Source organism: Lonchura striata, chromosome 5, assembly GCF_046129695.1.
Source record: "Lonchura striata isolate bLonStr1 chromosome 5, bLonStr1.mat, whole genome shotgun sequence".
Lineage (NCBI taxonomy): Eukaryota > Metazoa > Chordata > Aves > Passeriformes > Estrildidae > Lonchura > Lonchura striata.
The window spans coordinates 9,437,816-9,464,397 of record NC_134607.1 but is presented as its reverse complement, the minus strand read 5'-3'; the positions used below and the strand labels follow the sequence as shown (position 1 = coordinate 9,464,397).

The following is a 26,582-nucleotide window of genomic DNA, read 5'->3' as shown; positions in this document are numbered from 1 at the left end:
CCCCTTCCTTTTTACGTTTTTATGGCAGTCAGATGTGCTGTTTGGAAAGCTGGCAAATGGAGGAGAAGACAGGCTTGTCTTTGTCAGCTTTTTTGCAAAGAAAAGAGCTTTCAGAATCTGCTAAAAGGGGAAGGAGTTCTGAATGATGGTTTTAATTCTCTTATTAACTCTGTTTCACTTGTTTTTGCCACAGATTATCTCAAAGAGATGTCATATTTCTAGGAAGAAATCTGAATTCAATTTTCATTAGAATTTCTCTTCCTGAGGGAAAGCACATTCCAACTGTTTTTGTTTATTATCTAGAAGACACCTTTCACGTTGCTGGGCTTAAAATTCTTTTTGGAAGTCTAATGTTAACAGATGTATGCATACACTCACACATCTATTTGTCCATCCACAAAAACACAGTTTTCGAGCTTTCGTGGTTTGGATTTATCAAGCTTTTCTTGCTTTTGTTCTTTTTAATCTTATTGGAAATATGCCATTATCACAATGCTCCAGCATGAGAGAAGGATTTATTCTGTGTTTGTTGGTCCTGAAATCACTATATAAAAAAGATTACTAAACACATTTAAAAACAGATATTTTCTGATTCCACTATTATGTCCATAAGGCACAAAAAAAATCCTCAGTGCAGTGAGGTTTCAGGAGCTTGAATACAAAAACAAAATGATAATTCTTGCAGAATGTAAAGGCAGAAGGAAACATAAGAAGAATCACTGTGTTGTTCAAATTTACCTTTTTTTTATACAGGAAGAATTTTTCCTGATTCCCCTTGCTTTTCAAGAGTTTAGGTAGCTGCTACAGGCCAACATTTTGGCATTTTTGATGAGGGATTTGATAGCTGAGTGTCACAAGCTCTGTCTTGTGTTTAAATGGCACATAAGCAAAGGACTGGCATTAGGGTTGTATGCCAAGTGCACAGCAGGTCCATCATAGGATTCCAGACATGCTTTATCTCAAAGACAAGTTTTACTTGGTGTTTGTGCCTTTGCAGACGTGGCAGTTCACCTTCAGATGTGACACACATCCCACACCAAGGGACTGAAAGCACACCCAGCCTGTGGTGGGGAACAGAAGTTCTGCAGACCTTTCAATTTTTGATAAAGACAAACATAATTTAATTGCCATTTGAAAAAAAAAATAGTGAAAATTAAGCCTCTGGTAGATTTGAATGTACAGCCAAACCATGTGTAACTGTTCTGCACAGGCTTTTTGTAAAACACAGCCAGGACTGAGCCTGAGTCAGCCACCTTATATGCAGCATCTTTAAAGTTACATCACTTTAAAGGTTGTGCATTTGTTGTTGTATATTTGGAATTAGATTGGCAGTAGGTGATGATGCCATGGGCACTCTGTGATTATGCAGATACCCCAGTCCTGCCTAAATCCCTTGCATTAGAGACACACTGCTCCCATTAGACCTCAAGCCCAGCTCCTGAGGAAGTGCCCAGGGGTCAAAAGTATTGCTCCCTCAGGATGAAAATGTTACCTTTGGTAGTGATGGCTGAGGCTTGGTAGCTCCAAGTTCTAGTCCAGACCTTGTGCTGCTTGCAGCCAGATCTGTTGGGAAGGATGAAAGTTTGACAAGAAAGTTTCACAGATATATATGCTTGGCAGAAAGCTCCCTGAATGTAGAACCTGAGAATGGAATAGAGATGGAATCAAGTTTTGACATAGAAGAATAATAGATGTGTACATTGACAATTGCTGAGCCAGTCTTGCTGGACAACTAAGAAAATAAACATTAAGTCAAGTTGGAAAGAGATTTGAGGACTTAGACTGAAGGATAAGCTGACCACAAACAAAAAGATGTCTTTATGAAGCAGAAAGATACCACAGGCAAACAAGACATGTTGATGTGGCAAGTTGAAAGGAGGTCTAAGAACTATCCACTGCAAGAAATCTGAAAAACAACTTTAAGCTTAAACTGTAGCATACTAACTCATGTGATTGGATAGTATTAGGCATAATATGGTAATCATAGTAGTTATGATAGGCTATAGGTGAAAGTTAAGGTATAGATTGGTTCTTATGTATCAAAGACGCTCAGCAAAGAAAAGTATATAATGCATTGTAACCAAAATTAATGGGTCTTCAGCCTTGTCTGCATCTGGAGCTGACAGCTTTAGCCATGGCTCTGCCACCCATGACTCTGGACTGTTCTAACATCTTGGATACAATAAATTGGACTTTGAAGAGGTGCTTGAAGTCCTGCCTCTCTCTGGAGGCTCTTACTCAGGTCCTTACCAGGCAGAGCTGTTACATCACAGGCACTTTGAGACTGCAGCCGTGCCAGCATCGATTGCTCTTCTAGGGTTGCTGATGGATGAAAATGTGTATTGAACTTTTATTTATTTTCTTTTCTCTCTCTCTCCAAAGGTTGGATTTAAACCTGCAGGGGGCATTAGGACAGCCAAGGAAGCCATTACCTGGCTCATGCTGGTGAAGGAGGAGCTGGGAGTGGAGTGGCTGACGCCGGAACTCTTCCGCCTGGGTGCCAGCAGTTTACTGGGAGACATTGAGCAACAGGTTGGTTGTTGGCAGCTTAGAACTCATAAAGAACAAAAGCAATCTTTCTAAAAGTGCTGGCTTACTGCTTCTGCAGAAATTGAACGTCCCTCTAATTCATTATGAATGACAGATTTGCTTCCAGCTCAGTGATTATTTAAATTTGAGCTGTCATTACAGACATCGGGGGCTCTGATGCTGGGGCAGCTGACCATGGTCTAGGCCATGTTGGCAGTGTAAAATTTTACAAAATTTTGGCAGTTTGTGTGTGTACAGAGCCTTATCAAATGCATGGCAGTGTTCTTCTCTTCAATCCCAGCTGTGAATGAGCCTCACAGACCCTTCGTGTCACTGTGCCACAACTCCTCATGGTGTGTTTCCATCCTGTGGAGAAAGTCCCATCTCATCCTGTGTATGGGTGCTGCTGATAGAGAATTGTTCACATGTTGACTGTTTCCTGGGGAAGAAGTTCCTAGTGGGAAGAAAGATTCTGACCTATCTATCCATGATCTATATCAGTGGCACAGGCTATCAACCCCAAAGGATGCAGTGTAATTTGGAACATTGTAGTGTCATTGGAAATACCAAAATATGAAGCTTTTGGTCCTGACTTTCATGTTAATTAAGCCCAGGAGAGGAGGTGATATTACCTTTTACCAAGAAAAATATCTGAGGGTCATTATCCTGTTGCTGCTGCTAGGAAAACATGAGGTATAGCAGCCAGTCTTCTCCCTTTCCTTACTTATTTTCTTTTGAAATACTGACAAGGTTTAGGAAATATTCTAAGAACAGCTTAAAGATGTCAGGTTAATATTCATGACTGCTGAAACCCCTGGCTCACTCCTGCAATGACAATAATATTGTCTTGATCCTTCTGCCTCATACTTGACCTAAAATTATGTCCCTGGTTATGACAGAGCAGTATGAGCTTTCTCTTTGCCACTGCCATCACTGCTGGGTGTTAGAACACAGCCAGTGATTGTGTTGCACCATTTATTCTGATTTCTTAAGGGTTTTATCTTTTATCTGGCAGGAATTGCACAAATGCCCCAGCCATGATCAAAGTTCTTGCTGTCTAAAGACATGGAAAATAAAATGTCCCAGTCAATATATTCAACAAAACAAACATACTGAAATAGTCAAAACCTGATGCCAGAGGAAAACATTGGCTTCTACCTGGGTCTTTTTGAAATCTTAGTTAAGAGCAGCAAGGGTCTTTGCTTTTTACTTTTTATTTCCAAACACAGCAGCAAGAATCCTCAGTTCATAGTCTACAAACAAAAATATATTAAGGGATATTACATCATATTTTATGCACACACACAAACAAATATCTATCATCCTCATCTGGTATGCCTTTAATTTGTTACTTCCTTGACACTTGCAGCTTTATAGTCATATATAATTCCATCATAAATTTTCTTTTTTTTTTCCTTGCAGATTTTCTATCATGTGACTGGCTCTTATGCACTTCAGCATGAACTGGCAATGGCTTAGACACAAAACCAACTCAGGATTACTTTTACAAAAGAGGTCTTTAAGCAAACAGCATTCAGAAGTATTCTGACAACCAAGTGCATATGATAGAATTAAAGGCCTAATTCTCTCTTCTTCATAGTTCATGGTATTTAAAAATATGCTCAAGTCTGCTGGTTGTACTTGATCCAAAAGCAGAAAAAAGTGGCATTTCTGAAATAGTTAAATAGTTAATACATACAGATTTGCAAAGTTAATCTTGCAAAGTTCCTCAGACCAGCCTGAAAAGCTTATTAATGGCAACACTGAAATACTAGGAAAAATATTTAGGTGGCCTGGTAACATTTTGCAGTCTCAGAATATGAAATATCTATGGAATGCTTCAGATTGCTAATTAAGAGCTACTGATCTTGGAATAGATTTCCATTCACATCAGACAAAATCTTTTGGCACAGATGTGTTGCACTATAAATTCTTCTGTTGATTCAGTCTCAGGCATTGTAACGGAAAAGAAGAATGAAATTTGGCTATTACTTCTCTTTTATCAAATGTCTTCTGTTGGAAAAAAAAAAAGCCAACCAGACCTCTTTTTTATTTTTTCTATTTTTCCCCCCAAACTTAGGCACAGACATCCATATTTAGACCCTTGAATAAAAGTGGCTTGATTTCTAGAACAGCTGAGTATCCACAGTTGCTCCTGAAGTTAATGGGAGCTCTGGGTGATCAGAACAACTGAAAATCAAGCAGTCTCTATATAGGTGCCTAACTATGTATTCAGGGGCCTATTTTTAGGCATTTCAGTCTTAAAATTTTAGTCTAACTTACTTAGAAGCTACAGTTCCTGTCTCCTGTCATTTTAAAACACATTCATGCAAATCTTTCCATTTTCATGTAGGGGGGTTGACTGTCAGTTTGCAGGTGTCACTGTTCAGCTGGCTGAACTTCAACTTTGCCATTCCAAAAGAAATACTTGAATTTAAAAGATAATCTGAATTGTGTCTTATATAGGGTTTATTGATTCAATGTAAAAAATTGTGCTTTTTTCAGAGCACATTAAGAACAATAGCCAAATCGCAACACCTTTTGAGTATCAGACTGGTGCTAGTAGATTCATTTTATCAGTACTGCATTCTGCTCACTAACCAGAGTTGTACTAAAAACTTAATTATCATCATGACTAGTCTCACTGACTTAAGTAGGTCTCATCATGAAAGTAAGAGGAGGAGGAGGATTTTGCTGTAAATCAAGCTACGAGGTGCATTTATTACAAAGAGATTTATTATAAAGATAATTACTGTTATTTATCTGGCTATACCACCTGAATCACTAGAGTGCTACAAAAAGCCTTGGAGAGACAGGAAAGCTGATTAGGGGAAAAACAAATAAAGGAAAACAATATATACAGAAAGCAAAATCCTATATGAAGTGCTCAGGATTAAAAATGGGCCCTAATTTCTCAGAAAATAGTTAATCCAAGGCTTTCAGTGTTTTTCTGCTTTAGATCTCAACACAGAAGGTGAGGCTGAGCTGTGACTCTGTTTTCCTGAAAATAGCCCATTTTTACCATGAGTTTTCCTTCTGATTTCATTGGCAGTTTTGCCAAGGAACAATTCAAGTGCCTGTCTGCATATGGAAGGGAAAATTCTGCTGCTGAGCTTTCAGAAATACAGAGCTATTATAAGAAGTCAGCTCCCACCAGGCTTTTTCCAGTCTGACTCTCTGCCCTGCCCTCCCAGCCACCAAATACTGGATTTTGCTGCTGCTCTAGAAATATTATTAAATGTAATAAATGTCCATACTTTCATAGTGGGAAATAATACCACTTGCAAACCACACTTCTTTGTTGTTGTCAGTTTTCTTTAGGACAATTAGGGTGATGATAAAAATTATTTTTTTGGTGATGCTTTAGTTTGTAGGTGGAGGATTCTGTGTGGTACCTTAAAATTAATGGAGGTTCAACTTTGCCACCTCACTGTGTGAGTCTCTGAGAACAGCCTCACTGTCTCCATGGGAGCTGTGCTGGTGAAAAAAGTTGCCATGAGAAATTCTGTCAACAGTTTTGGTGTGCACATGGGCTGCTGGGGGTGACTCCAGGGGTGACAGCTCTGTTTGCAGAGGGAGAGGTTCCTGGAGATTTGAGGATAGCCACTTCCCTTCTCCATGAACGTTCAACACACCTGTGAAATACTGTGCAACTCCAAGCCAACCAGTGTTTTCAGAGAAGCTGTGTTGGAATGTAGTAAATACATCTTTTCTGTTGAAACCTTTTTGTCAAAAAAGAAAAAAAAAAGTAGCAGAGACTATAAACACATCCAAATAAAGATGATTCTGGTTTGGGGGCTGTTCTTTTTCGAGGAATGAGCAGAAGGCTCAGTGTTTCAGAGCAATTGGTTGTCTTTGTTTAACTCCATGGTGATTCAAGTTGTGATCACATTGTCTGTGTCTGTGGGCCACCAACATGACCCAGAACCTTGTCTCTCACCCCTCCTTGCTGGTACCAGCCAACAATTATCCTGCTGGCAGCCCCGGGGGGGTGTGAGGGGTTGAACCTGGGCCAGGGATGCCATCAGGAGCAGCAAGGGACTGGGCTTATCCAAAGGGCCAGTCCAGGAGACTGCTGCCACCAGAGCAGGTATGGGATCCATCCTGGGATGAGGCAGGGCTGAGTGGGGCTGCTGGGAGGGCCAGAAGCATTCCTGGGCTTGTGCCAGCACTGAGCCTGTGGGAGAGCCAAGTGCAGGGATTCCCTTAATTTCTGAGCCGGATCTTCATTCCCATCCCCAAGGAGCTGGGAGCGCTCACAGTGTGGGCTCCTCAGCTTGCTGCCCTTCACCCTAACCCTTCCCTGCCCTCTTTTCCATCTGTCCCATCTTTTTTCTGCTGGCCACTTGCTGCTTTTCAGCTGTGGTCTTCAGCTGAAGTTTGTGGAGGCTGCAGGCAGCACGTGAGGACCTGAATTCCTGGGAAGTGTGGAGGGGGCGGCGCTCCATCGTTTCTGACTTTGGGAAAAGTTCAGATTTAGTTCTGTGCTTCAGGCCATTAGAAAAGGAACAGGCAATTATGCACTCATGTCTAAATATATTTCTGAGTGTGGCATATGTTTTGTGCAAGTCAGTCCTGTATATACTAATTTATTATTTTTGTAACACTTATTCATTTTGGATTTTAAATAGCTTCATTTTGTAGACCACATTACTTTGAAAATAAGAGAATAATTTCAAGAAGGAAGTAAAGTAGGAGCTGCAAGTCTGCATCAGCTTATTTACTAGAAGAGGGAATTGTGTGAGAGGGTAAGCTTTTTTCCTGGTTTGTAGGAAACAAAGATATTAAATAGTAATTATATGTGAAGTGCACATATCAGCTGGGGCAAGTAATACTTTGATATCTTTATTTCATCATATAAGTTCATTCTTTCATTTCCTTTGTGAAGCAGGGAACATACATTATATACCACAGCACATGCCACTGAGACAGAAAAAACTGATCTACTTTTAATTTTATTTTCTCAGTTGAAACTTTGGCTCCTTGCCTCTCTTGGGGAGAATAAAACCGAAAAACACTAACAACAACAGCAAGTCTTATTTAAATCTTGGTGAGCTTTTGCTGAAAGCACAACTGGATGACATGTATTGTGGGGCATAGGAGTAAAAGGAGCGTTCTGCTTTTATTTAGATGCAACCTGCCCAGGAGAGAAAGGAAAGTGTCCTTCTGGTCAGTCCTTATGTAACAGGGCAACCAGAGAGAAGAGTGTTCTTATTATGTAAAGACACCATTGGTAAAATTACTGATTGCCTATTACTATTAAAGTCACAGAAAGCCAGAACCATGCTAAATTAAGTGGTGGTAAGGCTTAGAAAGAAGCACCAAGAACATTTGCAGCCCTTGCACTCCCTAAAAGCAGGAGTAAGTGGGTGATGGGTGAAAATACAGCAAAGCTTTCTTGAGGCATAAAAGTTTCAGATCTCTGAGATCACAGGGAGTGTTTGAAAACACTGAATTGAGGAAGCATAAATTTAAAATTGCTTCTTTACATGAGATGAAAACAAAGGGCTTCTAAACAATGTTAACAAACTGAGGAAGCCATACTGGAAATGACTGCACTTGTTTTTTCAAGTCCTGCTTTCTGTGTGGAAGGAGAAGAGGAATCATAGATGTCACAGAATGAGTTGGGTTGGAAGGGACCACAGCTGGCCCATCGTCCCATCTCCAGCAGGGCCATCCCAGAGCACACAGCACAGGATTGTGTCCAGAGGGGTCTGGAGTATACCCAGTGAGGGAGACTCCACAGCTTCTCTAGGCAGTCTGTTCCATGCTTGGTCACTGCACAGGGAGGTTCTTCCTAATGGTCATGCAGAACTTTCAGAGCATCAGTTCCTGCCTGTTGCCTCTTGTCCTCTTGCTGGGCACCACCTGCTCCTTCCTCGGGCACTCTCCCCTCAGACATGGATAGACATTGACGAGGGCTCCTCTCAGTCACCTCTTCCTCAAGCTGAACAGGCCCTTTGCAGGCTCAGCTGCTGCAATACACCACAGTAACCAAACCCTAAGATGGATGATGATTTGCCCAGAAAGATGAGGGAGAAGCTCCATAACCTGATTTTTACATTTCATTAATAGCATGAGCTCTGCTTTTATTCAAAGTCTTAGAGGAGTTCTCACCTCTTTACTAGTTAACAAGACAAGCAAATGAGCAAAGCAGGGAGCCAGCTCCCTCCCTATGTCTGGGCCAAGGCTGTTTTGGTAATCCCATGGTTTAGGGGTCCCTGCCATTGTCACAACCTGTGGGCTGGTGGAGGAGCTGGGTGAGCTGCACCTCTGAGCCTGCCAGCTGCAGCAGCCAGCCCCTGCTCTCTCCCTGCCTGAGAGGCTGCTCTGCAAAGTGCTAAAACTGTCTGTAGTGATTCCTGGCCCACTGAGAGCTCTTCTTTTTTCCACCCTTTTTTCAGACCTGAGCAACCAGCTCCTTAGGAGGAGGTGAGGAATGCGTATGCTCCATGATTTAATTTAATTACACGTAAGATGATTAAGGATGTTATCTTCATTTCCAGGGGAAATGAAACATTCAGCCAGCATCATGTCAGAAGGCTGGCACGTCTCAGTGCTGGCTGCTTTTTGCTGCCTTCTGCAGAGTCTGGGGCTTTCTTCAAAGCACAGGCACCACAGCTGACCCAGAACGTGATTTCTTGGTGGAACTTCTTTAAAAGCATGAATTGAAACAGAGCAAAAGAACGACTATCGGGGCTCTGAACAAGAAGGGCTTTGTGTTCTACACAGCACATGTCTGTCCAATCCCAAAAAAACCTCATGAATGCCTCCACCCTGTGTGATAGCAGCTGTAACGAGGCCTCTGGGATGGCAGTGATGGGAAGATGTAGATAAAGGAGGAACAGAAGGGTATAAAGAAAAGTTGTGAGAAGCAAGGGAGGTCATTGCCACTGCTGTTACTGCTTTACTGAAGTGCAATCTTTTGTGATCTCTTTGGAACGGGAGGTAAATAATAAAACACAAGGGAGGGAAAAAATTAAAATAAATTCAGCTTGTGGATGCATGTTAAAACAGATGACAGATTAAAAATAACTGAAAAAGAAATTCTATGGTAGGGGAAAAACTGCTTTTTCCTTCAGCATTTTATATTCCACCTTCATTAGGTGAAAAGTGAAAGAGCTGCAAAGGAAAAGGACAACTTTTGTTGTTTGCCTCTGAATGTTTAAGAAAAGCCTAATGCAGGTGTGGAGGGGAGGCTCTGTGGTTCATGGTGCTGGAGCAATTCTCAGGCTGAAGCCCAGCTGAAGCTGCAAGGATGTTAAACAGATGCTGTGTGTGCCGAACCCGGCACTTGAAGCTTTAGACCTGCAGTGCTGCACATCCAAGTAGTTTCATCCTCTCCATCCTCCCTCCCTTAGTCCCTTCAGGGTTGACAAGTACTCTAATGTTGTAAAGAAATAAACCCTGCAATCTGGAAGGATCACATCATCCAGTAATGTCCCTCTAACTATAGATCCAGGCACCAGGGACTGACTTCAAGTTTCTTCAGCACTTTTAAATGGGTTATTTCAGTATTTGGTGACAGCAGAGTGGGGAGCATCTTCACGGGCACTAATTTTTTCCCCATATGGCAGCCCAAATCACACCTGTCCTTGGGGATAGGAAATACAAAATGCCTGTGCCAGTCTGTAAATCAGTGTCACCTCAGCTCTCTTCTGCTAAATGTGCTTCAGGATGGCCCCTAAAAACTCATGATCTGAAAAGCTGCTCTGCATCTGTTTAAAGCTCAAGGAGCTTTAAATAAATAAGACATATCGAGGGTGGACAGGAAGCCACTACATTTCTTGGAGAGCTGGCATGGCTTGTTCAGGTCAGCTAATGAAATGGGAGCAATCTTTACATGGTTTCCTTCTTTATTTCTGAGTGTGGAATGCAAGTTTAAATGAGAAAGGTACAGCTCCGTGACTAATGCTTACAGGAAGAGTCAGAAATGACAGATATCTTTGGCTGCTGTTATAGTGTGGATGTCCAACATACTCAAACAACTTGATGGCATCCAGTGCAAGTATATTCCTACAGTGACTGAGAAAAATATCTTTACTTTTCTCTACCATTACCCTGAGCAAATTCCCACAACTCCTATTACTTTAAGACACTTAAGATGAGGAGGTGAGGAGGAGGCAGCTGAGGCAGAAGAGAAAGTTATCCCCAGCGGACTGAAGGCAAAGCTGTTTTGTAATTTCTGAAACGTTTCTTACACTTGCCCTGACAATGCCAGGTAAAATCCCAATGCACAGTCCCTCAGAAGCACTGCTGGTGAGCAGGAGGATCTTGGCATTGTGCTGGCTGAGATTTGCCAGAGAGGAAGGAGCAGATGTGGCTCCAGGCAGCTCCACACTGCCAGTCAGGGTGAAAGGGATGTGTTATCAACACGGGAGGGTGCTGAGTTGCTTCAGTGTGTTGTGTTAGACTGCAGGCAAGTCACATGTAGCATTTTCAGAGAGGATGGACATGGTATTCATGGCCACTCACTGGATCACCTCTGCCCACAGACTGTCCTTGGAGACACAGCAGGGATGGCCCCAGTATCAATGACCTCTCCATCAAAGTTGTGCAGGCAGAGGTTTCCAGGAGGTCTCACCTGTACTCTTCCTTCTGATCTAATTTCATTCACTTCCCACCCCTGCTTCTCTAAAAAAAAAAAAAAAAAAAAAAAAAATTCCTCTTGACCTCCTGCTCTGAATAAACAAATAAATGCATAAATAAAAGTTCAACTGCACAGAAGTATCTATCCACTCCTCATTGAGTATGTGTTCCCTGAGCTGCCTCCTCCAGTGGAAATTTCTTTGTTTAGTGTTAATTCCATTTCATTTTCCTGATTGTGGCTGCCATTGTCTCCATTAGAGGGCCTCAGAGCAGTGTGTTACAGTATTTTAGGATGGGATTTAAACCTCTATATGTACTTTGGGCCTAATTTCCTGCTGTATAGCTCTCCTGAACTCAATGGAGTGTAAAACTGGTGCAACACTCAGAGAGAGCAGGAAAAAAGTGCTGTGCCTAAGAATACATCAGTGCTTCGGGTTTTGCTGACAAGATAAAGAAACACTAAGGTGCTAAGAGAGAATTTAAATACACATGTGATAGGTGAGGCAGATGAGTAAGTTAATTGCTGCTTGTGTGTTTGAACACAGAGTAATTGGTCAATAGGGTATGTTTCCAGAGAACAGGAGTGAAGTGCATGAGCAAAGCACAAATAGAGCTTTAAATCCTTCCTCAGAAATTACACTTACTCCAGGCAGAAGTTGGAGTCTCAACCACTTACAGGACTCATAAACGTTTTATTCTCCATTATGCTCCAATTGTGGCACTGGCCAGCTAATTGCTTGGACTGAAATTTTCTAGGTAGGTGTCTTCCTTGACTGAACTTTCTTACAAAAAGAGTGCCAGAAGATAAAGCTGAATAAAAATAAGGGGTGGGCTGGGTGTTTTCATCCCACACCTACAAACTGGAGCAGTTGAGATCTATAAAATTCCCGGAGCATGAACCTGTGGCAAGGGGGAGAATGGTCCTGCTGCTCGGGACCTGCCTTTGTGGTGTCAGTGTGGCACGTGGTGCCTGCCAGAGTGTAATTCCACAGCAGGCAAGAGCTAGACTGCAGGGGGAGACAGGCACTGGCACGGGTTAGAGGGATACAGGAAACGGGGAGTGCCAGAGGGAACAGGTAAAGTGGAAGGAAAGGCATGGAGGAGGAAATTACTCAGAAGCCCAGACGCAAAGCAAGAGTGATCCAAGAAGAGTGGAAGAGAACCTGCCAGAAACACAGTTCCTCATCTGGAGAGGAGGAATACTAGGAGCAAAAGAAAATGGATCACAATCAATCTCCCACCAATTTAGTTTTAGGAATGGCTGGGAGACTGTGGATTTCTCTCTTGGGGTTCCTATAGGTCAGGGTGACCCCAAGCGAGATCATAGAGAAGCTTTGCTTACCTAGCCTGAATGCAGCCAAAGAAGGAGCCTGGGATGCTTCTGATTGTGCTTTCAAGGCTGTTTATTTCTTCTCTTATTTATAACATTCTTTCTCTGACCTGCCAAGCTCTGCCTAGCAAATCCACCATGGCCATCTGCCCTGAGCCCTGGGCAGCTCCCACATTATACACTCAAAACTACATGTCTGTGTTTACAATTTCTTTACCAATTCCCATCATCTATGTTAGAAAGTGTGTCTCTACCTTAAACAAATAGAAAATTGCCACCATTACACCAAGACATGGAGGACAAGACAAAGGAGAAGTCTAAGACATGCCCAAATTCCACTATCTTGTACCCCCTTGAACCCCATTCTAAAAATCCCAAAATTCTACTTTTCTGCCTTGTGTTAATTCAAATATCACGCAGCTTTCCATGGGCTAAAATTGAAAACACAGGTGTTTTTGACTTCATGCCAGGGTCTCCCAGACCCCTGCCAGGGTCTGGAGACAGCCAGGGCAGCCAGAGGGATGTCCTGGACTCTGACAGGAGACAGACAGGTGGATGAGGAAACAACACTGTCACTGAAAGTGGCATTTACAAAGGTTGAGAGATGCCTGCATGGGCAATTTAGTCTTTTGTAACTTTGAAATGCTTTGCCCTCCAGACCTCAGTGTTTATTCCTTTCTTCCTGTCACATATTATAAATTTAATTTATCCCAGCAATTAAGTAATTGAGGCAGGGAGTGATTGATTGATTGATTGGTCCTGTTTTCACACAGCCCTTGCTGTGATGTGTTGTGCTTCTTGGCTGGTGCCTTTGCACATCAGGGATGCAAAAGTGTTGATGGAGGTAAATGTGAATTGCAGCAATGGATGAGAATGGTTTGATACAAAGTGCTGGGTTTATATCAGGGGCACCAGGCAAAAATAACAAAGGGGGAGTTTTGGATGAGTGCCATTTATTATCTGAGATTATTTGGCAGCCCACCAGGGAGGCAGCAGGAACCCCCCAGCTGGGACCCAACCCGACACAAAGCACAAGCTTGCACAGGGAGGCATGGGTCTTATGGGTCCACTCTGTCTTTAACTTCTCAGATCTTGTACAGCTTTCCCCAAAATCTGGCACAAAGGAGTGTCAAAAGACAGAATACATATTCATGGCCATTTCTGGAGCTGCAAACTATGAAAAGAAATCAAGTTGTTCTCATCCGTGGACTGAAATTCAGAGTACACTCTAATCCAAAAGGATCCCAGCTCACAGAGTGGTGTATGAAAATCTTATAAAGCACTGGAACACTCCATAAATAATTTTCAAACAAGAAGCTTTTTGTTTCAGTGATGGCAATACTAAAAAGGGAGAATGGCAAATAGCCGTCAAGAAGTGGCTGAAACACTGAAGCACTCTGTGCTGATGTTAACTTTAATCACTGCAAGAGTTACACCCAGAGTTATCAGTCATTTATTAGAAGCTGCAGATGATCATTGCAGAGGTTTAGATTAACAGGGACTGGAGCCTGGTGCTATGCCAGTGGGGTGCCACGTGATGGGCAGCCCATGGAATAAACATTCTGGCACATCAGAGCACTATAAATCCTCCAAATGAAAGAAATTAAAAAGCCAGGAGCAATTTTGAAAATGATTTATGATTGGAGGTGCACTTAGGAATGCTTTTATTGTCACGGGAACATCTCCTTTCACATCCTTAAGGTGACAGACCCACTCTGCTTCTGGATTTCTTGGGCTACCCTGAGGATGCGAGTGCCACACAAGTGTGCTGGGGGCTGGGGGGCACACGGGCACTTTAACAGCATCCCCTGAGTTGTGAGGGTTGGCTTTACACAGCCCCAGGGTGAGAGAGCTGCAAATCCGTTCTGACATTTTAAGTATGAGAAAAGACACCAGTTGTGGGGTGGGTTTTTTTCCCCTTTTACATCTATACCATAACCATGTTCCTAAGTGCATGTATAAACATTTTATAACATGGATTTGGAATAACACTTGAAAAATAAACTTAAGAATAGTTCCTAAGCAGAAGGTATTCTTATCAAAATAGCAGTCTGTTGCAAGTCAGCCCTTTGCTCCATACGTAAAAGATGCAGCACTATCTGTTAGTGTTCTGCTGGTGTAAATATTGCTGAATGTTTTGCTTAAATACAATTCTCGTGCTGATACAGCTATGTTTTCTCAAACAAAAAGTGCTTTCAGTACAAAGTGAAAAGCCAAACACTGTGGTTTACAGGCAGAGTGCTCTCTTGCTCACTCAAAGAAGAGCAGTGGCAGTGGGAGTGAAAGCTGGCATATCTGGTATATCCAAAATTTGGGCATGTTGGATAATCCTGCCCCAAGCCAGTGATACCCTGGGCCATGGACACAAATCTCCCTGCAGCTTTCCTGCCTGGCTTCTGCTCTAGGCATGGCTTCCCTGCTTGGCCTCATGCCTCTTGTTCTTCTGGGCTGTCCCAGCAGGATGCTGTGCACAGGTTCCCAGTGTTGGAATACATTTGGGTTAGCAACCCCACGTGGTCACTACTGTCCCCAGATGGACTAAAACTTTAAAAGAAGTCAGGGTGGGCGATGGTTGCAGGTAAAGGCTGGGACATCTTCCAGTGTTGCTGCCTTCCTCAGTGATTGTGGATACCTGAATCGAACTACAAACATTTCCCCCACCTGTTCTCACTCTTGAGGCCTTAGAAAGGGTTAATTTTGCATCTATCTCCTGATCTTTTTGATGTTCCCGTCCTGGGGCAGTGCAGCAAAACAACTTTTATAACTTGGTTGGAGGTCGGCTCTTCAAAGCCTGGCAGCTCAGGAGATGCCTTATAAAGCTCTGTGTGTGTTTGCTGAACGTGACTTTTCCTGTGCTGGGCGTTAAACTCCTGCAAGGTTCTCTCACCCTTCTGGGGGAGCCCCTCACATCCCCAGCCCTGAAAGACAAGGGCTCTTCCCTGTGGACACACACCCTGAGTGGACTGACAGTTCAGGGAACCTAAACTGCATGTGCAGCCTTGTGGGATCCCTCTTCACCCTCACATAGGGCAAATGTGGTGGGAGCCTTTTGGGGATTGCATGTGGAAGGCTCTTTTTGAATTTACAAGCATTTATTTACATTTTGAAAGCATCTCATATTGTGGGTTATCTGTTGTGGTGCTGATATTGACCCTGGATTTATAGTTTACTGATTGCCAGTTAATTACATGCCGTTAATAAATCAATAACTTACTTTGATCCTGATTTACTCTAAAACATACAAATTGAGCAGCTTTTCCCTACAACAACACAAATCTTTCTCTGTCTATTTCTAAGAAATAAACCAACGAAGTTGTAAAGCAGCTCCCCTCTGCCATCCACCACATTCAGGTATGTTTTTGCACCTGCCATACCTCATCCACCACGGTGAAAAAAAGGGGCAGAATGGAAAAAAGAGGAGCTGGACTCTGAGGTAGAAGCTCCCCATGGAAATGAAGGGTACAGCTAAGTGTTTCCAGGGCAGCAATAACTCAGGGTGGAGGAAAAGACCAGCGAGTTCTTGGAACAGAGGGAGTGTCCTATGAGTTATACAAATTGGGCTGAGGGAAACCAGAGGGAGTGCAGTTGCCTCAAACCCAGCAAGCACAAAGAGGGCTTTAAGCCATCAGGATTGCTCTGTGCAAAGCCTGAGCTAAGGAATTGCTCACTCACTTCCCTGGCTCTCTGCAGACCAGGTCTTTGCTTTGTGCATCCAGGCTAGTCTCAATCTCTCTTCCCCCATTACTGACAAGGCTGCTGAGACAGTAACAGATCCCTATTTAAGGATAAATAAATTGGGAGAAATTCTCTGCCTGCATAGTAGGTTAACATTCCTCCCTTTTTGGGAATTTGGATTTGATCTAGAAATGCTAAGCCATAATTTTAACAAGGCAGATGCTGCCAGAGCTGCAAGGTGCAAGTGTTTTAATCCTTGTGTTGCATTTAAAGCACCGATATTGAGTAGATACAGTGAAGGACACTTCAGCCTGGATCAGCTTCACAAGAGGTTCTCCATCCTAAGTGGAAAATGTGTCTGAACCCTGGGCTGGGAGTCAGGGCGGCTGTGATCCTACCCCATACACCCCAGTTTGTATTTCAGCACTGGGACATGAACTGGGAAATGTCTGTGCTGCCAGTTTTCAGCTTCCTTTTTCTATCTCTGTCGAGGTGGGGATTGAAGGCACTTGAGACCATGATTCCCATTCAGACTCAGGTGTTTATTGTTTCTTATCAATATTACAGCCTTACAGCACTGAGTTCTACTGTCTTTCATTAAGGCACAAAATGGCCAACTATCTCTTGTTACAAGGTCTTTTAAGTCTAAACTATCCAATTAGGAAATGACACCTAAATTATTTTCACTTTTAACCCAATAATTGATCACTCAAAGCCCACACTGTGGACTTTTTTGTCTGATTACACAATACCACCCAAACCCATGGAGAAGAAGGTGAAGAAGAAAGTGAAGAAGGACCAGCCTGGCCTAAAACTTCCATCTTGCTTCATATATATTACTCTGTTCTAAAACCCCAAACTCTTAAGTTTTACACCCTGTGATATTACACACTTCTAACCAACTACATAACCCCAGTCCCAGTGCTAGCAATCAATTTTGGAAGCCTTCTCCATGGCCTCAGGTCCAATGCAGTGCTCTCCTGAGAGTCAGAGTTTGTCACCACAGACTGTCTAAAATTCTCAGCATCCAGAACTCCAACACTGTGGGTTTTCCAGAGGCTCTGCCTGCCCCCTGCCCCATGAAACCTGTCCCAAACCTGCCCCTGGAGGGACACACAGATCTCCACTCATGGACAGAGCTCTGTGGGGATTGTGCCTGGTCCTGCAGGGCCCTTCCCTCCCTGCCTCTCTCGCCCAGCCCATCCACACTCCAGCAGGAGCAGGGGATGCCATCAGGCACAGTCAGCAGTGCACAATGCAAGTGCCATGTGTGATTGTCTGCCACTGCTCCAGTGTTTTATGTAAGGCAGATTTAGAGATTTCATTGTAAAGTCGTTTTAAACTCTGAACTAATGGGTAGTTTGGCAACAGCTTCTACGTATGAAATCATTATTAATTCCTTTAGTACCATAATAACATTGATTTAGGTGAACTCTTGTAACATAGAATTTGTATAGTATTTAGCTGTAATTAACGTCCCCTAATTAGGAAGTGTTGCCAAGTAGTTTTCTCTGCTGGCTCTGTTGTACTTAAGTGCAGCTGGATGAAAATTAACCACAAAGGGAACAGCTTGTGTTTTATGTGAAGTTTGCCTTTGATTTATTAAAAAACTATTCCTCACTATTTTATTTGATTATCAAAGAGGGTACACTGGATTATCAGTGTTACAAAGGGCCTCAAAGTCCACATGCCATAAACTACACACACATTTGGGTAAGCATTTAAGCCCAGTGACTTATCTGCACATTCAGAAAATTCAGAGATTTATTTTGTCTCAATACAACAAGTTACCATAATAAAAGCCAATTGATTTTAATGTGTTTGTCATTAATGAAGTCTGTAGAAATTCAAGCAGAATTAGCACAATTTAATGTCCACTCAGAGGAAAGAGTCATGCACTGCAAGCTGAGAGGCATTTGTTGATGTGAAAAATGCTGACATTTTTGGAAATTCAAATTATAAATGAAATACTGCTGTCAGTATACTGTGCAACTTTGTAGCATATGGTGCTTCTGCTGGTGGGTGTTATTTCAAAGTTTGCAAATCACACTATGAGAGTGTCCCTCTGGTGAGCTTTTGCAACACTTAGCAACTGTGAATCAAAAGTGACAGTACAGAGGAAGAGGGACTAAAAAACCAATTTATCTTTCTTTAAGTCAGTAGAACAAAGTGCACAATAATACATTTTTACATGGGAAAAGAAAAGGAGGCCAACGTGCCAAAGCTAAAGGAGACCAGTGCCTCCATTCCTGCAGAATAACACACAAAGTCTTCTAAATTGTTAAAATAAAAATATGGTTTGTGTCTCCCAGTCTCTCTGACTTTGCTATGACAAGAGAATTAGAGCAACTGGCAGGTACAACATATTATGATTCACTTTCAGAACTAGGAGAGCTGCTGCAAGACATAATGCAATCCCCTTAGTCAGTCCAGATGTTTCTTTTATCCATCTCTGAAAAAAGTTCCTGCAAGCACAGAATAACATTTGCCATTTGAAAAGCAGTGTCCATCTGAGGCTGACAACACAGAGGAAAAAATCAGAAAAAAAAAAATTAGGTTCTCTAGTAGTCCAACAGTGTGGATTGCAACTAGGCTGTTAATTCACAGGTAAGGGAAATTTAAATAACTGAAATATGAAGACATCCTTCACCACTATTTTCAAGAATCTGCTACCCAGTGACCCTTTTAATGTGCATTTCCACTATCAAGGACTCAAGACTTGGATTCACTGTGGTTTGATCTGACCGTAGTTGCTGCTCACTGTTCTGCTCCAGGTAGTGACTTTTGGCACCAAGGTGGAACTGTGGCTGTGAGGTACAGACCTCAGCAATTTGCCAATCAAGCTGGCTGAGAATAGAAAGTGATGGGGCTGTCAGTAGCACTTCAAGCATAAGCAATTCTAAACTAAGCAATTTGGAAATTTAAATAGTTATAATGACCAAGATTCTCTACATTGGCCCTTAATTACTGCAGTGTCAATTCAGCTGAAAATTGCCTTTCCTAGGTAATGATAATTCTTAGAAAAGTCTTTGCTTATACACCCACCCATTGCACTCATTAAGTCAAGCTCCTTCCTTTTGTCTGAAGAGCTGTCAATTTTATGCGACATCACCAATCATCTGCCATCTAAAAAATCTCCAGGCTGTCTAGCTGAAGGCAGGTTTGTTCTGTCTCAGCTGCAGTGCTCTGCATGGCAGCCCAGCCTGCTGCTAGGAGCACTGGTGCACCAAATGAGCCTGATGAGCTGCTCCACTAAGCAATGAGTGACTCCAATTTGGTTGTTGGCATCTGGGGCCCATGAAATGGCAGTGTGTTTTTTACATGTGAGGGGACTCCTTTCTGTTCCACACACCATATTTCTTATCTTTCTTTTGCAGCAATCTGCTATTTCTGGCTCATGACTATCACATTACAACTGTCTGTTCATCTGCACTAGTGGACATCACTACTGGTTTTCTTTTAGCAAGAAAAAACATGACAAAGGAGCAAAGCCATCTCCATTACCTGAATGTGTTGGTTCAGTGTTATTGTAACCTGTGTTAGAAATTTTTTTATTTAATTCCCAGAAAAGACCAGCAACACCTTGCTGTTGTAGGTACAGAACAGCAAAGCTTCCTGTCCCTCTTCCAGTCAACCTGGAGCAGGCTTTGCCTTCTGCCTTCATATGAGTAATGTGAAATCCCAGGGAAACCAGGAAAAACCACAAGCAGCTCCAGGACATAGTACAGTGTCCTCCCAACTCAGCATATTCTATTCTATTCTATTCTATTCTATTCTATTCTATTCTATTCTATTCTATTCTATTCTATTCAAGAGGAAATGGACTCCATTTTTGATTTTAAAAAGGAAGAGGGTTTCTTACACTCTGCTTTGTTGATCATTACCCCTCTCACCAGCCCTGTGTGCTGAATGTGCCATTTTGCCACCTTCTGTAACAGCTGCATAAGCTGTATAAGGGTTGCAATAAAATTCTTGCAGTCAGAACAGTTGAACAGTTTCTTACTAGTTCTGATGCAACTTGCTCACTTTTTCAACCCATTCCTGATTCTTGGCTTGCACATAATGAAATAGGAGGGGCCTTAGGCACTTAAAAAAAAAAAAAAACAACAGCCCTCAATAAAGCCCCTTAAGGGCCCATTTTAATTCTGCTTATGCTCTTGATGTGCAAGTTCTTACCCTGCTATTCCCCTAGAAGCAGTTTATTTCTGTCTGCCAGTACTGCCAAAGTGACAAAATCCCCTTTCCCACCCACCATGTAATTGCTCTGTTGATGCCCTTCCCACACATGCCTGTAGAAAGAAAGCTCTCACTTCATTTGCACTGCTGAAGTGAATAACATCTCTTTCCTCCCTCCATGTGGCTTTCAAGCAGTCCCACTGTCATTAGTTATTTCTATTCTGGAGCAGCACCCCATCTGAGAAGGGAGCATGTTCCAAGGGAAGGGAAGCCAAGGCCTGATCTGCCAGCTCTCATGTGCCTGAGGAATTTGGGGCTTGTCAGAAAGGCAGAAGCAAACATTACAAATAGGGGACATTCAGAGAAAGTGAGCAAAATAAAAAAATCAAAGGCTGCATTTTAAAATTGCTTTTTTTTTTTTTCCTTACCGCAAAGTTTATTGGATAAAGTAGCTCCCTCTGTTCTGTGCTTGCACAATGCCACGTTGTTAATTTCAGATTATGATGGGAAAACTATCCATTGGAATTGGCTTATTTTAACTTTCACAGTGCCTCTCACTCTCAGTCTTCTTCATGTAAACTTCTATTCTATGCAGAAAACAACAGCATTTTTAGAATCAGTATAAAGTTATGTTTTTATTTTAATTTCTTTTGGGTTTATTTCTCCATCTACTCTAAAGGTGCACCAGAGATTAATTTCCCCACCTCATTCCAGATGCCTGGTGTATGATTAGAGAAAACCACACCACCACATAACTAAATCATCAGAAATAATTTCTGCAGCTTGCCTGAGGAAACTGACCCCAAACTCTTGTTAAAACGTCAAAATTTACTGAAGCATGGTTATGTGGATACAAGAAATAGAGTTTCAGAATCACTCACCTCTAAGGCAAACAATGCTCAATAAATTTATTTCTTAATAAAATTTTATAATATAATAACATGGCCTGAGATAGAACAAATTTTTGCTTTAGACATGCTAAGTTTTTCACGTAGTTTTGCTCCTCTGTGGTTTGGCAATCTAAGATTGGTAAATAACCATAGTTATATTGTTAAATAATAGCAGAGCATGGCTGTAACACATTGTGTAGTCAGCATTCCATTATATGCAGCTTAACAATTTTGCAATGTGACAACTCTCTTTGCAGGGACAAAGTCCTCAACAGTGGTCTAAATCACACATTTGTTCTTCCTCTGAGCACTGGTGGTTGTCAAAACCTGTTGCACTCTAGCAGGGGAGCCTTTTAGACATATTCCAGGGCTGGCTTCATGCAGACAAAACGCATTAAAAGCCACTCAAGTGCCACATCTGAGGAAAGCTGCTCCTGCCCAGGCCATCCTGAGCCGCCACACGCCGTGGCCAGCTCTCCTCCACCTCTGCCAGGCTCAGCAAACACCAAGGCCTGGCTGCAATCAATTTCCATCAATTCCTTAGAATGTGTTCAGGATATCAGAGAGGGTGCTATCAAAATGCACATACCAAAGTTAGGGAAAAATTGGAAGAGTCTAATTTTAGTAAGAGCATAATGGACTAACCTGTCCCTCTCTGGGACTTTTCTCTGTGCTGCTTTACCATTTCCCTCTGCTCTAGTTAATTACTCTTAAAGCAGACTAACTTTTATTTGAACTTCTCTTTGTTCAGAATTAATAAGTTAATTTTTGAAGCAGCCAAAATGTATTTGTGAAGGAGCTGTTCTGATTCCCATTCTCTCCCTGGGATAACTCATGGAAATCTGTTCTGTGGGAGAATCGTATCACACTACTCATAATGCTCTTCTGATGGTGCTGCCATGTTTGTGCCCTTTTAGGCTTGGCTTCTAGTCCTTCACTCTGCTTTTTTATCCCCAACAAGACCTTCTGTCTCCAGTTCAGGTATTATCATATCTTCATAGCTGCACCTGATTACAACATTTTGTAATCGGCTCTAAATTTTTCCATTTAAACCACAGCAGCATGGATTTGTTAATGGCAGCCTGCAAATAACAGCCTTTGTCATAAAGCCCTGCATTAAAATTTTATCTTTATGGAAATATTTATATTTGGGGTTGGATAAACAGAAACCAGTTCTGCTGTGAGTACAAATCAGTGCTCCTGCTGTGCAAATTGAGGGGATGAAAAATGTGAGTGAAGACAAGACTCTGCAGTATGCTCCCCAATGATCTGCAGAATGCCCCCAAACCTTCTTATTTATGCCTAGACAGTGATTCCAAAGCTGAAATAAAACCATGTTCCTGAGAGTGGTTTTTGACTGGTTCAAAGGTGATATTTCCATCAGCAGTGATTTATTTTGCTCAGCAGTCCCTCAGATCCAGCCCTTCTGAGGAACTCAGAGGAAAATTTGGCTCACCCTCACTTGCCAACAGGGTTTTGCAGTGTTGCTGCACTTAAGGAGACTCAGCACATCCAGACATGTCCTTTTTCACTCTAAGAGGACTCAGACCTGTGTGCCATCCCCTCAGCACAGTGCCCCTACAGGTGTGGGAATGGTCCCCTGTGTGCTCTTCTGAAAAGCCAAGGAGCTTCTGTGATGATTGATTTGGGAGAAGAGGAGAAAGAGGGTGCATAAGCAAGAAACACATAATCCATGCAAGAGTATTTGGCCCTAGGGAGTGATCCTTTTATACATTACATGGATTTTACACAGATAAAACACAGAAAGAGCTGGGACTGGAACTCAGCATCTTTTAAACAAAATGCCACAAGCACACAACTGGCTTTGGTCTCCCTCCTTCTTGCCCACTAAATCTCTCCTGTGCCATTGTACAGCTACCCAAAGGGAGGTTGGAAAATGCAGCCCCACCGCGGCAGCACAGGCCCACACTGTGATAGGAGAGGGGAGGAAACGTGGCCAGGCTCCTCCTCTCTGGCCAAACGTCCTAACACCATGTCACTCACAGGACCAGAAAATTCCCAGTTTAAAAAAAGACCTTAAAGGAAAGCAAAGACTTCCACCATATTTTACCCCAATTGGTCAGCATTCCCCAAATTTTTGGATTCCTCTAGGGCAAGCAAATGTATTGTTTGGAGATCTTGATCAGGCTTAGGTGTAAAGATAGGCAAAGGGCTGCTCAGGCATTTCAAGGCTAGGAAGCTGATGTCTGTGCATTAAAATTGGTCAGGAGGGTTTGGGGAAGCACAGAAGAGGAAAGCTGCCCATAAAAGATTAAGAGTCACAAGCTGGGGGTCCAAATAAATGGTGCTCAGTAGGACTGTGGTTTGGGATATACTTGAGGAAATAAAGCTTAGGCATCCCAGTTCCTTTTCTGTCTTCCCCTTTGGGGGCTGACACAGTGCTGGAGCCTCCTCCAGATGACAAGGTCACAAAGTTTCAGCACCATGTCTCTAGGGGTCTGGGTGTTGAGTTAACCCCAAGAATGTAAAAATCCTTGTTTCTCAGCCCATGCAGCCAAAAAAGGAGTCTGAATGCATAGGATCAGCTTCTCAAGGTTGTTATTTTTTTTTCCTTATCTATAACATTCTTTCTCTGACCTGCTGAGCTCAGTCTAGCAAGGAGGCCATGGCATTCTGTCTGCTCTCTAGGGCAGTGTTTACATTTTATACCAAAAACTACATGTACTATATTTACAATAATGTGTCAATACCTATCATTTATGTTGGACAGTGTGGCCCTACCTTAAACCAATAGAAAAGTGTCACCATCACAGCAAGACATGGAGGGCAAAGAAGAAGGAGAAGAAGATCAGGACATGCCCAAATTCCTCCATCTTGTCCCTTTAACCCCATTCTAAAAAGCCCCAAAATTCTACTCTTTCACCCTGTGATAATTCAACTACCACACTACTTAAACCCTTGTGGCTTGTAATTCCTCACACAAAGTTGGCACTTTTTTTCCACGGGCTAAAATTGAAGCCACAGCTGTTTTTGACTTCATGCCAAAGTCCCTGAGTCCCCTGCCAGTGTCTGGAGACAGCCAGGGCAGCCAGAGGGATGTCCTGGGTTCCCAGACGTATCCACCTCAGCTTTGTTTCCCTCCTGTTTGAGCCAGCCTTAGGTGGGATGAAAGACAAGCACACATTTCTCAGGCAGAAGCATTTAACTTTTGGCTGTGTGACACGGGATGAGAGACGTACCCAACCTCCCAACTTCTCTCCCAAACTCGCGCTTCCTTCGCGACTGACATTTCTCCTTCTGCCAAGTCAAATCAAGCCCCTCTCCCCCTCACAGCCATCCTGAAAGCTGCATTCATAACTAGTCCAAGGCTCCCGAGCCCGTGCCAGCTCTTTGCACGTGTCAGGGTGGTTGGTAGGGAGGAGAAGGGCCTTGTGAAACACACCTGCTTTGCTTTGCTTTGCTGGGCAAGAGCCTGCTCTCATTTATGAGCCAGGCACAAGGCTTGGGGAGGCACAGGAATGATTCTAAGGGGAACTACAGGAGCAAAATGCATCCCCCTCTGCTCATGCAAAATGTAACCTCTTCCTTTTGCCTTTACGGTATGCTGCCATTGGCTCCAAACTTGATCTGTTGTGATTTAAATCACAGTTCTGTAGGGTAAAATTTGGCTCATGATGCCCTGTACTGATTTAGGAGGAAAAGTGGGGCCTCGCTCATGAAATATTTCAGGTATAATCAGGAAATTGTGGTTACAGATGCAATCCAGGAGCGTTTTGGGTTGGTAACCAAGGCAACACTTCTTGCTTCAAGACACACTTTTCTGTTGATAATCTATTGTAATGCCAGTAATTGCAGCTGACAAGGCTCTGTTTGTTGTGAGAGATAATTAGCACTTGAAATAAAGTAACAGATTTAAATAAATTGAGGGGAACTGAGTGGTGCGACCTGATCGCTTTAGAAACAAACAAGAGTTCTGGGGGCCTACACACTGTGTGATGTTAGTGGTGGCCTCCACAGAGACTGAACAATACCAACATTTATTAGCAGTTGTTTAATTGGGAATTACAGTTGCTTTCATGATGAAAACAATTTTTCTCTTTCTCATCCAGGTTTTATTTACATTATAAAACATGTTTAAAAAAACTGCACACAAACATCTCTACCTGCCTTACCAAATGAAATGTCTGATGTTTTCCTATGCTTGCTATTTTGCCTAGAATTTGATTTAGAGCCAATGTTTTAAAATAAGTGGTTTCTTTGACAGTTGCAGAGTCTAAAGACCCCATGGTGCTTCTGCCCAAGGGTGTGGAGGGAGCACTGTTCATTTGGCATGTCCCAGGTGTGTCCCTAGGGTCAGCTTCAGTTTGCTGCCAGTTTGTTCCTGGCTTGGATTGTTAACAGCTCTGTTGTTGTCGTGGTGTTGTACCCAGAGCTGGACAGGCAAACTAGGGCTGCTGCCTGGTGTCAGTGGGATCCTGTGTCCTGCAGGGGATATGTTAGGTGAGGGGGTGAAAGCCACAGAAATCCCCTTAGGCTGCACTAGGAAAGCCAGCCTAGATATTATATTTTCCTTTCTGTAATTGTGAGACACAGCTACTTGGCTCAGTGGATAGCAAGAAGAGGAATACAGTGCTAATAAACTTTCCTGCCACGGGGAATGGAGATGTTTTACATAAACTTGTAGTTGTTGAAATGATGATGCCTCTGTGATGCAGTGACACAACGTGTGCCTGCATGCAGCCAAAACTAACCTGGTTATGTGATCCTCTTTTCCACAGTGCCTGAGAATAATTTCCACAGATAAAGAGAAAATGAGATTTCCTAACAATATGAAATCAGCTTATTTACAAGAGAGAAATGAAGGCTCAGGCTGCACAGCCTTATCCAGGCTCCCAGGAAGACACAAGGCAGGTTTAGAGGGAGGGTGGGGAGGCCCTGGCACAGGTTGCCCAGAGAAGCTGTGGATGTCCCATCCCTGGAAGTGTTCAAGGCCAGGCTGGATGGGGCATTTGAGCAACCTGATCTATTGAGAGGTGTCCATACCCATGGCAGGGGGATTGGAACTGGATAAACTTTAAGGTCCCTCCCAAACCAAACCATTCTATGATTCTATGATCAGTGAACTGAGCCCATGTCCCACAAGGTCAATGGGAGCAGCTAAACCTGGAGGCCACATTTGTCTTCTGAAAGCCAGGATAGTTTTGGGCTGGAATGATTCATCTCCTTCACAGGATCTCACCAAAACTGTGAAACCTTCTGGCCAGGACATGATATCATATCTAGTGTCATAACAGAGGCTGTCATACAAATGAATTCATCTCAGGGCTGGCCAGAAGGCAAAATCAGTCCCTTCTTGAGATTTAGTCATGTAAGATATTAAATGCCTAACTCTAGCTAGTAGTATCATTTCTTTCTCTAATACTTCATGAAAA

At 42.7% G+C, this 26,582-nt stretch overlaps 1 protein-coding gene across 1 annotated transcript in view; it reads left to right on the top strand.

The window, feature by feature from the left end:
- DERA (deoxyribose-phosphate aldolase) overlaps positions 1–5,822 on the top strand; it is a 48,476-nt gene extending 42,654 nt beyond the window's left edge. The window contains exons 8-9 of the mRNA XM_021535160.2: positions 2,383–2,532; positions 3,952–5,822. Coding sequence (XP_021390835.2) covers positions 2,383–2,532; positions 3,952–4,008 — 207 coding nt within the window. The 3' untranslated portion in view covers positions 4,009–5,822. The remainder of the gene's footprint in view (positions 1–2,382; positions 2,533–3,951) is intronic.
- The last annotated feature ends 20,760 nt before the right edge of the window (positions 5,823–26,582 follow it).